This window comes from Thyridium curvatum (assembly GCF_004353045.1).
Source record: "Thyridium curvatum strain D216 chromosome Unknown NODE_79_length_189696_cov_84.187462, whole genome shotgun sequence".
Classification (NCBI taxonomy): domain Eukaryota; kingdom Fungi; phylum Ascomycota; class Sordariomycetes; order Thyridiales; family Thyridiaceae; genus Thyridium; species Thyridium curvatum.
The window spans coordinates 84572-99877 of record NW_022156834.1 but is presented as its reverse complement, the minus strand read 5'-3'; the positions used below and the strand labels follow the sequence as shown (position 1 = coordinate 99877).

The 15306-nt window shown below is 55.1% G+C and overlaps 4 protein-coding genes across 4 annotated transcripts; all 4 read left to right on the top strand.

Moving 5' to 3' along the window:
• Nucleotides 1-774: 774 nt before the first annotated feature.
• Nucleotides 775-2259, top strand: E0L32_010132 (uncharacterized protein; the record flags this gene model as incomplete). Its single annotated transcript, XM_031132716.1, has 2 exons — nucleotides 775-1364; nucleotides 1422-2259. The coding sequence occupies 2 exons, from the start codon at nucleotides 775-777 to the stop codon at nucleotides 2257-2259; spliced, it is 1428 nt and encodes a 475-aa protein (XP_030990113.1).
• A 528-nt stretch (nucleotides 2260-2787) lies between these two features.
• Nucleotides 2788-6757, top strand: E0L32_010131 (uncharacterized protein; the record flags this gene model as incomplete). The annotated part of the gene is made up of 3 exons (XM_031132715.1): nucleotides 2788-5948; nucleotides 6015-6083; nucleotides 6679-6757. The coding sequence occupies 3 exons, from the start codon at nucleotides 2788-2790 to the stop codon at nucleotides 6755-6757; spliced, it is 3309 nt and encodes a 1102-aa protein (XP_030990112.1).
• Nucleotides 6758-10426: 3669 nt separating this feature from the next.
• E0L32_010130 (uncharacterized protein) lies at nucleotides 10427-12416 on the top strand (the record flags this gene model as incomplete). The annotated part of the gene is made up of 3 exons (XM_031132714.1): nucleotides 10427-10482; nucleotides 10557-10713; nucleotides 10773-12416. The coding sequence occupies 3 exons, from the start codon at nucleotides 10427-10429 to the stop codon at nucleotides 12414-12416; spliced, it is 1857 nt and encodes a 618-aa protein (XP_030990111.1).
• Nucleotides 12417-13207: 791 nt separating this feature from the next.
• Nucleotides 13208-14960, top strand: E0L32_010129 (uncharacterized protein; the record flags this gene model as incomplete). The annotated part of the gene is made up of 3 exons (XM_031132713.1): nucleotides 13208-13387; nucleotides 13497-13631; nucleotides 13728-14960. The coding sequence occupies 3 exons, from the start codon at nucleotides 13208-13210 to the stop codon at nucleotides 14958-14960; spliced, it is 1548 nt and encodes a 515-aa protein (XP_030990110.1).
• Nucleotides 14961-15306: the final 346 nt, after the last annotated feature.

The following is a 15306-nucleotide window of genomic DNA, read 5'->3' as shown; positions in this document are numbered from 1 at the left end:
TTTGCTGTGCAGTAGGTGTAAAACCTGCCCATCCACAACATCGAACTGTCGCCTTTCTCTCTTTTGTCATTTGTGGAATTAGGCTGTCTGCCCCGGACTCTACCCGCTTTGATGGGCACCATGACTCTGCGGGCAGCATCCTGATTTGCTCGGTCCAGACATGTCCGTATGGCGCTCCGAGATCAACAAAAAGTATCTTGTGTTGTCTTGACATCCAAGTGAGGGTCAGATTAGTTGACGGACTGCTAACAGAAGTAGCTACTTGTCTACCCATCAAGCCCATCGGATTTAGGTAGTGGGATAGCCCTTCCGGGTTCCAGGGCAAGGATGTGACAAGGATATTGACTGTTAAGATCGAGGTAGCTCCTAGTGAACTTCCGTCTACTATCCAGACGCCCACTTGACATCTTTACCTTGATATTGCCTTACTTAACACGCACCGGGTGCAACAGTACCACCAGACTTTGGCGGGCTAAGGACAAGGATCATAGTTTAAATAGGAGCGTGCACCCGTCACGACGCACTCTCCAGATAGGATCCGGACACATTACATCTCTCTTGCTTTCGTCCATAATGAAGTTGGGATACTTATTTCACCTAGTGGGAACAGCATCGCTGGGGGTTGGAAAATGTGCAATTAACGTCGACCAGAAACCTGAGTGGGTTGGCATTCCATTTCCAGACGGGTTTCTAAGTTACTCAATTGAGTTCTCCTCCTTTCCAGACTTTGCGGGCAACAAAACATCGCCAAATAAGTTTTCAGAAACCCTCCTGATGAATATAGGCAACGTCTTGGGGACGAAGCCCTATATCCGCGTGGGAGGGAACACACAAGATTATGCTTTGTACAACGCCTCTCTTTCAGCTTCTCTAAACGGCACATACGATGTGTCAAGGTCTCCCGACTACCCGACCACGATACACATTGGGTCGTCCTATTTTGAGTCTTATAGTACCTGGCCTGGCGTGAAGTTTTCTCACGGCTTCAATCTGGGCCTGGGAGGGAACAGATCAGAGGGATGGCAGACTCTTCTGGACACGGTTCCTCTGGTGTGCAAGACGTTGGGTTTGGAAAAGCTCTATGCGTGGCAATACGGTAATGAGCCGGATCTGTATTCCACATCGTCGCAGGGCCCCGTTCGCCCACCGAGCTGGAATGAGACTACCTACGTTGAGCAGTGGTTGAACGGTACGCGCAAGATCAAGGAGCTGCTCCAGACGCATTGCCCCGAGGTGGTGAGCAGCAATCGATATGAGTATATCGCGCCGGCCTTTGCCGGGGTCAACAACCATTTGAAGGCCCCCATCGCCTGGAAGGACGGTCTGGACGAGGACGGGAATATCGGGCTGTTTTCATCCCACAAGTAAGTCGACAAACTAAATCATCCTTCATTCTGCGCGAAGATGCTCACACCAGTCAGTTATATCTCTGGCGCTACATCGCCTGGTGTGACACTGCAGGGCACCTTGATGAATCACAGCCGTACTATGCAATCTGTCAATGCCCATGTGGATGAGTTCAAGAAGATATTCCCATCTGGAGACCTCAATACGGCAAGTCCCCGACTGATTTTGGGAGAGACGAATTCCCTTTACAACCAGGGCAAGCCTGGCCTGTCCAACACATTCGGCGCAGCTCTCTGGGGCGTTGATTTTGCTCTTTACTGTGCCTCTGTTGGCATTGGTCGTGTGCACTATCACATGGGCACCAACTACCGATATGCCAGCTGGCAGCCCGTGGACACAGACAAAGCAGTCAAGGGCACCAAAGCGCCGTACTATGGCAACATGGCCGTTGCAGCCATGATAGGCAACGCCACAGACCAGCCGGTGTCGATTGCGCATGTGCCTATTGCGGGCGGCGATGAGCGGGAGGCGGTATATGCGGCATACGTCGGCGATTCTCTGTCTCGCATCATGGTCATCAACTTTGTTGGGTACAACACCACCGTAAATGGGACAGGTCTTGGGCTCGCAGGAAACCCAGTCGCGGGACGAAAGTCGAGGAGGTACACCTTTGAGGTAGGTCCGTCGGTGCGGAAGGTCAGTGTGCAGCGTCTTATGGCCAACGGTAGCGATGCGATCACTGGCGTGACGTGGGACGGCTACAGCTTCAACTATGAGCTCGAACAAGGCGACCCCGTCCTGTTGACGAACGTCACCCGAGGTGAGGTGCTTCAGACGACGGCTGGAAGAGTGTCCATTGATGTCCTTGATTCAAGCGCCGTAATGCTGAGCATGAGTGGAGGCGATTCATAGCTATGATGACGATTTGATGAGGAAGGTGTATCCATGGCTATTGATCCATGAAAGGCATGACCGTCATGAATCACAATAGCCGTTCATTGAAAATTTAACGAATTTTCCTGAATAATAAGGGTGTGTAAGTAGGATTAGTCCTGTCAATTGTCAATTGTCAATTGTCCATTCCATTGAAGGCACCTAATGTACCTAGGTACCTAAAGCCGGCCCCACTTGCAGTCCGCCTTCATGTCGCCTGAGGCAGCAAATCGCGCTCCTGCCTGCCTACGCCTCTAATCCAAACCCATCTGCCGATATTCAACTTGCAAAGTATCCAACATCCCAACACTGTTCCTCGCGGACATTCGGCCTCTTACCGTTCGCGCAACTAGTACCTCACATTACCGACAGCAAATCGGACCAGCTTCAGTCGCTCTTCCCAGGACGACGCCAGAGTGGACAAGCATGCGCTAAGTGCGTTTGCGAGCGCGCGCACATCTCTGGGAGGAGGTTGAAGGAAACGTGAACACCGGCACAACCGTCAAAATGGAGACCGAAACCGATAATTCGAATGAGTTCTCAAGTTTGACGGACAACGAGGAGTTCTGGAAGCGGCAGACTGCCGAAGATGATGCCGAAGTCCTCAGGTTCCTGGATCAGAGCCAACAGGGACGAAATGCCAACGTGCATCTCAACCTCGACCCAGATGCTGAGATCAGTCAAGAGGGCAAGGCAGATGATGCGGAGGACTTCGGCGATATCAGCGATGATGAACTGCCGGACGAGGAGGAGGCGACGGGAGGGGCTTCTGCCGAGGTCCCAGGGTTAACGGACGACACGGGAACTAGCCATGATACCGATGATCTTTTCGGCGACCAACCCTCATCCCCCATCGAAACGGCCATCAGATCATCACCAGTACCTCAAGATGACGATCTCGAGCTCGGCAACGAGCTGCATTACATGACAGATATTGAGCGCGACCGAGCACTCAACTTTCCCGAGGAGGCTATCGACCAAGGGGCGAACCAGGACCCTTCTATCCCGCCCGCAGCCGAAAATGTTTTGGAGGTTGTTCTGCAAGCTTTCCCCACCTTCGAGAAGGGAGTGGTTTTAGACTTCAACGAACTGCTCGCCCCGAAGCCTCTCTTCTACACCGAGAAGAAGCCAGCCCGACCTCCGAAGCCCCTTCTTCCCACCAAGCTCAGTCTTGACTTTGAGGCCGACCAGGAGAAACTCTTCCGCATCCCGGGGACAGCGACTGCCACACACCGACAGAAGATCCGCGATGCCGAGACTAAGGGATTCGTATCGTGTCTCGAGCCTGAGATCCTCGCTCAAGCAGATGTTGACATGTTCAAGGAAATGCTTGAGGACGACAGCGAGACAATTGGTGGATTCACATTGCGAGACATCGAGCTGGTCTGTGAGGACTGGGACAGCATGATTGACCCTCCCACGCCTCCCAGCATCCCGCAGGAGCCGGTCGATATTGTGATGGATGGCGAGGATGAAGATGACGACTGGAACCGGCAGTTCCTCGACGATCGGCCTGTCAAGCGACGCAAGATCGTGGTCGAGCCAGGCTTGCCGACGATTTCTCGGTTTATAGCCCCGACGTTTGATAATTTCGAGGAGGCCACATCGCGTGGTGCCAAGCGGGTCTACCTCGACATGCAAGATCCTTACCTGCTGATCGATGATATGGACTCGGAACGAGCTTCGAAACGCCCCAAGCTTGCTTACAAACAGAAGCGCATGGCCAATGGACGACTGGGACGCGACATCTCGGATCGATTCAACTATTCGAATGACCAGGCCTATGATCAGCTAAAGGAAAATCACCAACACAAGGTTCGAGCCCAACTGAGCAACGTCCAAGTAGAGCACAGTTTGCCAGCAATCAAGCTGGTCTGGCCATACTACACAATAAAGTCTGTGGGGTATGCGCCCCACGACTACCACCGCCCGTCGCTCAGGGTGACCAAGTCTGTCGGTCAGGTTGTGAAGCTGGCCAAGCCCGCGAAATTCCCGCGGAAGGAAATGAAGCACAAGAAAGTCCGGGACGCGTTCAAACTATCCAAAGATCTCAGTCTGAACGACAACTCGACTGCTATTCTCTTCGAGTACAGTGAAGAAATCCCCACTGTGCTGTCCAACTTCGGCATGGGCAACAAGATCATGAATTACTACCGCCGGAAAACCAAAGACGAAGACGAAAAGCCGCCAAAGCTCGAACTCGGTGACAATCATGTTCTACTCCCCGAAGACAAGTCTCCATTCTCAATCTTCGGAACTGTCGATGCAGGCGAGACCGTCCCAACTCTACACAACCCCATGTTCCAGGCACCGATTTTCAAGCATAATGCTCGCAATACCGACTTCCTGTTCGGCCGCTCGACTACTGGGACTAATGGCACGGTGTACTACCTTCGGAAGATTGATCATCTCTACGTCGTTGGTCAGAATTTCCCTCTTGCTGAGGTGCCTGGTCCTCATTCTCGTAAAGTTACTGCTCTCAGCAAGAACAGGCTGCGGATGGTCGCCTACAGGCTGATACACCGGCACGGCTCTGTCACCTTGGGCGCCATCACGTCCCATGTCAAGGATTCGAATGATGCCCAGAACCGGCAAAAGCTCAAAGAATTCCTTCAGTATGATAAAGAGACCAAGAGCTGGCATCTCAATGTCAACGAGAGCCTTATGGACCAGGAGACCATCGACACCATGGTGAAGCCCGACGAGGTCTGTCTTGTTGATGCCATGCAGGTCGGCCAGAACGAGCTAGCTCAGAACGGGTATCAGTTGGATGACAGCGCTCAGGTCGACGATGACGATGGGGAGAACAACAAGGAGAGCCTGGCCAACAATATGGTGCCCTGGAAGACTACCAAGGCGTTTATCGACGCGTGCTCTGGAAAGGCCATGCTCCAGCTCCATGGAGCTGGTGACCCCACCGGCAAAGGCCTGGGTTTCAGCTTTATCAAGACCTCCATGAAAGGTGGCTACATGGACGCTCTGCAGGGACCCGGAACAACCTCGGCGGACGCCATAGAGCGCGAGCGAGAAAGGAAAGCCAACGGCGGTCACTCGTACAACGTGAAGAAGCAGGAGGCGTTGTACAAGAACGCGATCGAGACTATTTGGGGCCTGCAGAAGAGTACGCTCACGGATGTGACTGATCATGACGACGAGGACGTACAGCTTCAGGAGGATGAAGACGATAGATTCAACGTCCAAAAAGATGCGGCGTCGAGCGTGGTTCACGTGGATGACTCTATGAGTCAATTCAGCCGCAGCGCTGTTACTGCCGTCGACAAGAAAAAGCTGAAGATCGTACGCAAATACCGGAATCCCGAGACGGGTGACATTGAGACCAAGACGGAGCTCGTCTACGACCAAGGCGTCATCACCCAGTATGTCAGGGCCAAAGCTCGTCAAGAGGCCGAGAAGATCGATCCTTACGCGGCCAAGCCCACTGGTGATCCGGAGCATGACCGGATCTTGATGGAAAGGCTCGACCTCGAACAGGCAAGGCTCAACCGCAACAAGGAGCGGCGGCACGCTCGGGAGAAGCAAAAGGCAATGCTGCAGCAGGTACACGATGGCGACCCGGACTCACCTGCTCCCTCCATCGAGAAAAACACGGGCACGACAAGGAAGTGCGCAAACTGTGGTCAAGTCGGTCATATCAAGACCAACAAGAAGTATGTGGCATGCCTTGGCGATGCCCTTTCCTACATAAATGCTAGACGACTAACCCGTGTTACTAGACTTTGCCCCCTTCTCAACGGCACCATGAAGGCCAAAGATGGCGCAGAAGACCAGGGCGGCTTCGGCACGTATGTGCCATGAGCCGGCTCAGCTCTATCAGATCTCCGAGATTCCGAACCTTATTCAAAGCACAAATTTTCGCAGTATAGCATGACATCTGCGACGCTCAACACCCTCCCGGTTCGGTGGTTTTTGCATAGTGTAATTCTTTTCCCTTTCTTTATTTTGATACATTCTCGTGATGTTTGCCTTCAAGGAACTTGGAAGGTTCTCCCACGTCGTTCTGTGTTTAGTGTTGTGTGGAATACCCAAACTTAGCGCATGGTTGCATGGAAATCGGGGCGCAACGGCGTTAACCTGTCTTATTCCTTTTCTTTTCTACACTCCTGCCCGATTGAGCCGGGGGAAACCATGGCAAATGGGGAAAGAGGCGAACGCCGAGAGATACAAAATTGGAAGCATTGAGTGAACGCCACCTGATTCTGGACGTTCAAAAGAGGAGCAAATGGCCTTCGGCCCTAAGCGTTTGACAGATGGTGCAGAATGCCAGCGCGCTTAAGGGTTGCAACGAGATGATGAATTGATATCAGGTTGTATGTGGGAAACATTCGATGAATGATACAGCTATCCATTATGGATACTTATCTGATACTATCTATGCAGCTTCCCAGATGCGACCCCTGTTACACTGATAGAAATAAACCCCGAATTCAACACCCGAGAGTTCGGCTCTGCCGGCTAGGGCAGTGATATCCAAAGCGCTTAAGCAAGGTACGATGCAAGTCATGTGTTTATCTGTGTGTGAGTGGTGCTTTGTTGTTAAACTTAGAACTGGAGATGGGCTGCGGTATGCAAGCGACGCGGCTGTTGGGACCGAACATCTTGTCAAATTCGCGTGGACAGGACGGTAAATAAGGCTTGCGTAATATCGAATGCGACTCTCCCAGGAAGAGGTGGTGTGCATCAGATTGATTAATAGCAAAAGTTTGGTTATGGAAGCTGCACTTGCCGTTCCATCGGGCGTGAAGGGCGTCTGTCGTTACCGGCCCTTCTTCTCTTTGAATGATGACTGCCTGCCTGCCTACACCGCACTGCACTGCACATCACCCACATTGCCGGTTAGATGGTCTTCCGCAGGGCTTAGTCCCCATTGGTGGGGTAGTACCGAGAGAGGTTCGCTGACCTTGCAGATTTTGTCTAGTCGCGGCAGTCAGACGAGCCGGGACGGACGACAAGAGCGCCGCATGACGCGGGCGATGGAGGGGGGAAGGGAAAAGTTGAGACGAGATGGCAACGTGGAACTGTCTCTCGTCTCCAGGCACGACAGCAGTGCCATTGGCTCGAAGAGGAGAGGAGGATGGGCTGACTGCATCCTCTCGACGTTTGATGGCTGCCCGCAAGATGGTCGCAAATGACCTACCGTTGCATTCTGAGCGGTGAGATTTCAAAAAGCTCCTGCCAAGGGGGGTGTGGTGGGAGGGGACGGTACGTGATGATGACTGTTCTCTGGCCAAGGCACAGCTCGTCCGGGCGTATCAGAATACTAATCGGTGCGTTGCACGAGGATGCTCACGTCCTATGAGCATCGTTGATGTCGACAACCCGTGCCTGGTGGGTGAGCACAAAAAGCTGACTGAGGATGATGATGATGGTTGAGTGGGGACAGGACGGGAACAAGCGCCTAGTGGGCAAAATGAACGTCCAATCTGTGTGGGTTGGATATTTTGCCCAGATGGAGCCAAGCAGCAAAAGGTGGGAGGCAGGTGGGTAAAAATCTATTTTTATCTATTTTTGGCACACTCTGTGGTGCCGGCAGCCAATCCGGTTGCAGAGAGCCCTGGGCCTCTTGCATCAGAGATGGGCGGGGATTTGTCGCCGGGCGCTTATGAGATAGTTAGATATGCGGCACATGCCGATGACGCCCTCTGTGGATACCTACAAATCCATGAATTGTGATGAAGATCTCCTCTTGCACGATGCAAGGCTCTGGGACGGGGTTGGGCAATATCGGTGCCGAGGTTTCTTCTGGAGGCTGGTCGCCTTCGGTGATTGGAGGCTTTCGGGGCGCGAGCCTTGTCCTGGATGGGTGCAAGTGATGGTGAGGGGAAGAGGATGATCCCTACTCAACATACCCGTTCGTCTATCCCGCATGCAATCAGATACAGAGAATCCTGAGCGTGCAATTACAATGACCTGACCTCATTTGTGTCGGCATGCAGGACGATCTGCATCCAACACCGAGAGAGCCAAGATGGGCGTTTCCGTCGCCTAACGCGTATGGGACGGCGTGAATCTGTCACTCCAAAGCAGGAAGCCACCCCTGGCGATGATGCTCGAGACGGGCACATCGAGATATTGTCCCGTGCTATTTACAGATATCGTGAATGCACCTCTCCTGCACCGAAGCATGCCCAGTGTTGATGGAGTTAAGCGCTCGAGTTTTTCTTGTGATGAACCAAAGATGGACTATCGACGTTGCATGCAACTGGCAAACGAGACATACACCCAAGACGACCAGGATTGGCGACTGTCATTGTCAATGTTTGTATTGCCGAGCATACCGAGATCAAACAATCTCTTGTTTTATCCTCCCAGAACGTACGATTGGGGAACCAGCATGCGAGAGTCTTGGAGAGTGCCCGCGCGGGAGGGGAGCATGCGGCGTCTGTCTCACATTGACAGTGAGGTGGAGAGGCGGGTCATGTCATGGCTGGCTGCGGCTTGGCAGCCATCTTGGCCCGCACAGCTGCAACCTGGATGCCATTTTTTTTTCTAGACGTCTTCGACGAGGGGGGGTGGTTCAGCCGTGTGTGAAACACAAGCGCACTGCGCGCGAAGCGGTCCAGCATCTGCATTCTCAGCACGTGGGAGTTAATTCGGGACTTTTGCAAGAACTGCTTTCGACGACTATCAGTTGGGATCTGGTGGATGTTTGGCGATCAACAGCAGTTGATTGCAGGGGAGGGCCGATCTCCAAGGATGGGCAACATGGCTGCATACCCCGCCGCCGGTGAACACTGGTTAGACTTGCTTGCACGATCGCTGCAGAGGAACCTGGAAACAGATCCCGGAAGGATTCTCAAGGTTAGGTTCCCGTCAGGGGGATTCAACAGAGCTGGAAAACTGTTTCAAGATCGCCCACGAGGTCGATCTCACGCGGCTGGTTGAGCCACAGTGAGAAAAGAAAAGCACAGGTCAAGGCACGGACGGGAAGCAGCTTCCAGGCTGCTTTGTGCGACGGCAGATGGCGGGCTTAGAGAGCTGTGCCGGCCTCTGTATGGGCCAATTTGAACTTGTCCAGCCTGACGGGTAAAGTCAGTAGCGATGTAGGACCGACAAGACCACCCCGCCACAGTGTGGCAGCTGGATGATGACTTGCCCCTGGGAGATTCCGCGTTTGCCCAGTGGAGAGGAGAAACAGGCCCAGCCAGGCCCTCTTTGTTTCGAACTTTACCAACCCATCGCACGTGGTGCCTTTCATTCCACGTGTCGGAGCTTGAACTAACTGTTAGGAACAGTAGAATGCGAATGCCACTAGAAGCGAGATGGAAGCAGTTGGCACGTTACTTCTCCCTTTCTTTTCAGTGAGAGAGTGCGCCATTGTGACGTATGGGCGCACTTGTAGGGCCCCTATGTGTATGAATGAATCAGGGCCAGTTGCATGGCGTCGTCGTTCTTCGGTGCTGGCGATGTGTTAAGGTTTAGCAGCGAGAGTCCGTCCCTCGCTCGCTGTTTAGGCGGTTTCTCCCACTAAAACTCCCCCACTAGAAGCACTGGGAGAACTCCACTGGCTCCCTGCCCGGACTACCGTTTGGGGCCTTGCCTGTTTGGGGGTTGGCGTGAGATTACCTTGGAGTGTGGGTGCTCGTGGTTGCTCGTGGTGGTCCATGCGTCCCATCTCTTGTCTGCGACTTTCTCACCCACACAAAAACCCATCTCTTCCCCCCTCCCGCACCCAGAAAAGTGAACACCTCACATCTAATTTTAGAATCAATCCACGCCAGATTCAGCCCCATCGTCCTGCACCACAATCGGCCAGCCATACCATACCGACTATCGCCAAACGGCCCGCATGTAGCTTTGTACCCTGGAAACGACGTCGACAGAGATACTCCGACATCATAGCTCGAGAGACGAGCCCACGACGCCAATCCGCAAAACCACAAAAGCCCTGCCATCCCGCTGTCGTGTTTCACCCTCGTCCGCTCTGGCATCACCACATCTCACAGACCAGCGGCCTTCCAAAGCCTTGTCCATTCCTTTCTCTCTCTCTCTCTGTACCTGTTTTCTCTTGTCTTTTTTCCTTGCTTCTTTCCTCGAGCCTCTTTGTTGAAGCCTTTGCTTTTCTCTTCCATCGAGGCCCTGCACATCCCGGACCTTTGTATACTATACCCTCAACACATCAGTCAAGATGGGTCGAAGAAAGATCGAGATCAAGGCCATCAAGGACGACAGGAACCGCTCTGTGTAAGCCCTTCAGCTCTCTTGATATCCCACCCGATGGTCGCGCATTGTATACTAACCCGTCCGGTCTCCCGCAGCACCTTTCTGAAGCGAAAAGGCGGCCTGTTCAAGAAGGCCCACGAGCTCTCGGTTCTCTGCTCCGTCGATGTCGCTGTTTTCATCTTCGGCAGCAACAAGAAGCTCTACGAGTACTCTTCGGGCGACATGCGCGATCTCATCACCCGCTACACCTACGTAAGGCGTCCCTGCTACTGCCTCTCTTGCCACAGGAACTGACTATCGCCTCTCCCCAGCATGGCGGTCCAAATGAGCACAAAGGACCATCCGACTTCAACGGCGGCGCAGACGACGGATCCGAGGATGAGGAAGGCACTCCTCCCCAGCCCGAGGTGATGGACCAGGCCATGATGCCGCCGCAGTTCCAGGGCCAGCCGCCATTTCAACACCTCCGCCACCACACTCCCTCGGCCTCACCTCCAATCCCCAATGGCATGGTCTTTGCGCAACACGCAGCGCCGAGGGGCCACACTCCCCAACCCCAGATGGGTTCTCGCCCGGGATCCAGGAACGACATGCACAGGATGGTCCAACCCGGAGGGCCTCCAGCACCGCCGCAAGGCCCTCCCGTGAACGGCTTTGCCTACATGCCTCAGCCTGCCATCTACAACCCGCAAAACCCCCCCAGCGTGCCCCATGGAATACCCCAGCCTGGTCCGCAATACCCATACCCGCCGCCTCAGGCGCAACCTCCCCATATGCAACAGTACATGGAGGAGCAGCGACGGTCCATGCCTCCTAGCTTCCCTCCCCAAGCGCATCCACAAGGCGGTCCACCCCAGCCACCCCAGCTGGCCCGGCACTCGGCATCGCCGCCCCAGATCCACGTCCAGCAGCTGCCCCAGCAGCCGATTCCTCACTCGTCTCCGCCTCAACCCCAGCAGCAGCAGATCCCCAGTCCCCCAGTGCCGCAGATCAGGGAGCCGCCAGCGCCTGCTCCCGTAGAGCCAAAGACGGACATGGTCCCACAGCGACCTCCTCAGCCGCCTCTCTTGACGACCGACGTGAAGAAACTGCCGCAGCGCAAGCAGCACAGCATCTTCACGCCCATCGACGAGAACCGCTCTTCTCTGGCCCAGCACCTGGCGGCTTTCCACGACCATGAGGCGTCAAAGGGCGACGCCGGCGCAAATCGGTCGCAGTCGGTGGATGTGGGCAGCGTAACACGTAATAACACCACTACCACCTCGCCACCGCTTCCGAAGCGTGCTGATACCGCCCAGACTATACCGAAGCCTCGGACTACTATGGCTTCTATACCCGAAACGACCTTTACGCCTCCGTCGAGGCAAAATAGTCTCCGCGTTGGCGGCGCGGCTCGTCCTCGGCTCAGGGTCGAAATCCCCGACGAGCCGTCAGATGGAGCAGCCAGCGCGACGGCGGAATCCTCTTCACCCCGAGGGACTTCCACCGATGCAACTTCTCAGACCACGCGTCGGAACACCGACTCTCACTCTTCTAGCATGGTTCTTCCCCCACCATCTCCTTCAGCAACAACACTGCTTTCGGCGGGCGCTACAGGGCCTCCCAACCCCTTTGCGCGCCCCCCTCCTCATCAGTCCAGCAACATGAACATTGATACCCCTGTCTCGGCACTCCCGTCTCGCTTTCTCAACAATGAATTTCTCCCCAGCCCGAGCAGCTTCTACCCGGAGTGGAACTTTCGCGGGAGCGACAGCAATACTCTGCCTAGCCCTCTGAATTTCGCCACGCCGGTGGTGGGCACTGGGCCCAGCTTCTTGCGCGACGACAACAATGCTGCCGTTCCGACGCCGTCCAATACCAACAAAAGGAAGAGCCCCGATGTCACCGCAAGTGAGCCAGCTTCAGACCCTCTGGAGCCGGGGAACGAAGCCAAGCGTGCCAAGGTTGACGCGTAGGACGCCTACCTTTCTTTAGTTCGGATGTAATGGGCATTTGCTTCTTCTTTTTCTTCTGCTTCTTCATGCCTTGGCTCGGCACTTTGTTTCTTCGTAGCATGACGAGCTTGCATTTCATTTGTTGGACAAGTTACCTTTTGAAGAGACGAACAGGCATTTTTGGGATATCCTTGGGTTTTCACGGGAAAAGCGACAGCTCAGATGACATGATGCTTCTGCTAAAGGTCCGGCGGCGTTTACTTGCTTTACAAAGGGATTTTATCATCACATATGGGATGGCGTTATGGGCATTGATGTAGGGCGTTTTTCATTGGCTTTTATTGCTACATAGTGCGGCATCGAATTGCATTTGCTTCTCGTGGTTTTTAAAACCATCGTATCAGCCCATGATCGGGTTGCTCAATGATACAGTCGCAAATGAATGGCTTGGATTAGCTGTACCCTAGTTGAACGAGCCAGCCAGTGTCTTACTTTGGGCGTGACCCCTCATTGCGGTGGCCTGTTGTCGATTACGCTAACTTGACGTCAAGGGTATCGTACGGTTCCAATATGAGATACATGAGAAACACCCATCAAATATGACGGGTTTAATTGGCCGGTGAGTGGGTGCTTAAGGTAGTTCAAACAATGTGATCTTGCTATTATAGGGACTTTAGCATCATATTGCTTCATGGCATTGCCATTGTTTGTCACAAGTAACTATCCCATGCTCATACTATGGTTGGTTGACCTGGACCAACGCACACGTTACGCACAACGCATGTAGTCTCTCACAGAAAAGAACATTGATCATGACACGGCCAACTTCTCCCGAAGCGATTGAGAAGCGCTATGTAGGGAAAACACTCGGAGAAGTTCCCACACCTTGTGCAGTTCTCGACCGCGCAAAAGTCGAAGCCAATTGTCAGCGCATGTTGGACGCCGTCGAGAAGCTCAACATTGGCTGGCGGGCACACGTCAAGAGCCACAAGGTGAGTAGGCGCAGCTGTAATCTGTCGAGACCTGGCGGTTTTCAACTCCTTGATATAAAGGAAGCATATTATTCAAGTGCTGACGATATGCACCTCGCTCAACATGTAGACAATCGAGATCACAAGGTTGCAGGTTGGGGACAAGAATGACACCCCCGTCAAAGTCATCGTATCGACTCTCCTCGAAGCCGAGAAGCTCCTGCCTCTGCTCAAAGAGTACCAGGAAAATGGTCGCGAAGTCAACGTATGTATCCCTTGGTGCCTCACATTTCCACAAAACAGCATCCAAGCCCCATCCATCCCTTGACCCTTGAATTGCACTTACAACGATTAAAAAAAGGTCCTCTACTCCTTCCCGCTGTTCCCCTCCTGCGTCAGCAGGATAGCCGCCCTGGCGTCGGAGCTCGGCCCGGGCGCCGTCTCCGTGCTCATCGACCACCCGGACCAGATCCCCAGCCTGGCGGCGATCCGGCGCTCGGGCACCGCCGTAGACGCCTTCCTCAAGATCAACATGGGCAACAACCGCGCGGGCGTCATCCCCCGCTCCGACGCCTGCCGCGCGCTCGTGGCGCGGCTCCTCGCCGCGCACGACGAGGGCGCCTGCCGCCTCGCGGGGCTGTACGCGCACGCGGGCCACTCGTACGCCACGCGCCGCACGTGGGAGGCCATGGAGTACCTGGCGGCCGAGCTCTTCGCCCTGCGCGACGTCGCGGCCGACGTGCGCGAGCAGCAGCGGAGGCGGTCCCAGCAGCAGCCCCTCCCGCTCGTGCTGTCGGCCGGCGCCACGCCGACGGCCACGTCGCTCCAGCACCCGCACCTGCGCGAGGAGAACACGACGGCGGCTACGACGACGCCCGGTGAGGGCGACGAGTCGGACCTGCCGGGCTCCGGCCCCGCCGAGCTCGAGACCCTCATCGCCGAGCTGCGCTCCTCGCCCTCGACGGCGGCGCTCGAGGTCCACGCGGGCGTGTACCCGCTCCTCGACCTGCAGCAGCTGGCCACGCACGCGCGCTCCGAGGACCGCGGCCTCGCGGCGTCGGACCTGGCGCTCACGGTGCTGGCCGAGGTGGCCTCGGTCTACCCGGGCAGGGGCTACGACGGCACGGCCGAGGCGCTCATCAACGCGGGGAGCCTGGCCCTCGGGCGGGAGCCGTGCCGGGACGCGAGCGTCGACGGCGAGGGCGACTACGCCGGCTGGGGGATCCTGATGCCCTGGCGGCAGCAGGCAAAGGGCGAATCTTCTTCTTCAACTACTACGAGTGGTGGTGGGCAGAAGAAGGAGGGAGAAGAAGAAGAGGTAGAAAGGCACGTGCAGATCTGGCCCGGGTGCGAGTTCCCGCACGCGCACGGCGGCTGGGAGGTGGCCCGGATCAGCCAGGAGCACGGCACGCTGGCGTGGTGCGGCGCCCCCGGCGACGAGGCACCGCTGCGCGTAGGACAGAGGGTCCGGGTGTGGCCCAACCATGCGTGCATCGCCGGCGCCATGTTTGACAGGTATCTCGTCGTCGACAGCCGATTGAAAGGCAGAGAAGATGAGATTGTTGATGTTTGGGAGAGATGGAGAGGGTGGTAATGCGATGTACTCCAAAAGAAAAAACAATGCTTGAAAGTTACCTCCCGACTTCAGCAAACCGAAGGGGGATCAACACAGAGGGAAGTGTATGCCCGCAAGCAAGATACTTCATTCGACGAGGTCATAGGACCTGGCAGAGAATTGACTTTTATATTCCTATTCTTGTTCTGAAGAAGCTCCCGCCAGCCACCAGGTCCCACGTAAACTCCAGACTCCTGAATGCTCCAACCCCTGTCTAAAACGACACAAATTAGCCGATACGGCGTGTAACTCTCCCCCATAAGACTTGTAGTGAATCCCAAAGCACAAACGCCTCGGGCACCGAAAAAGGGAGCTCCCGTCCGGA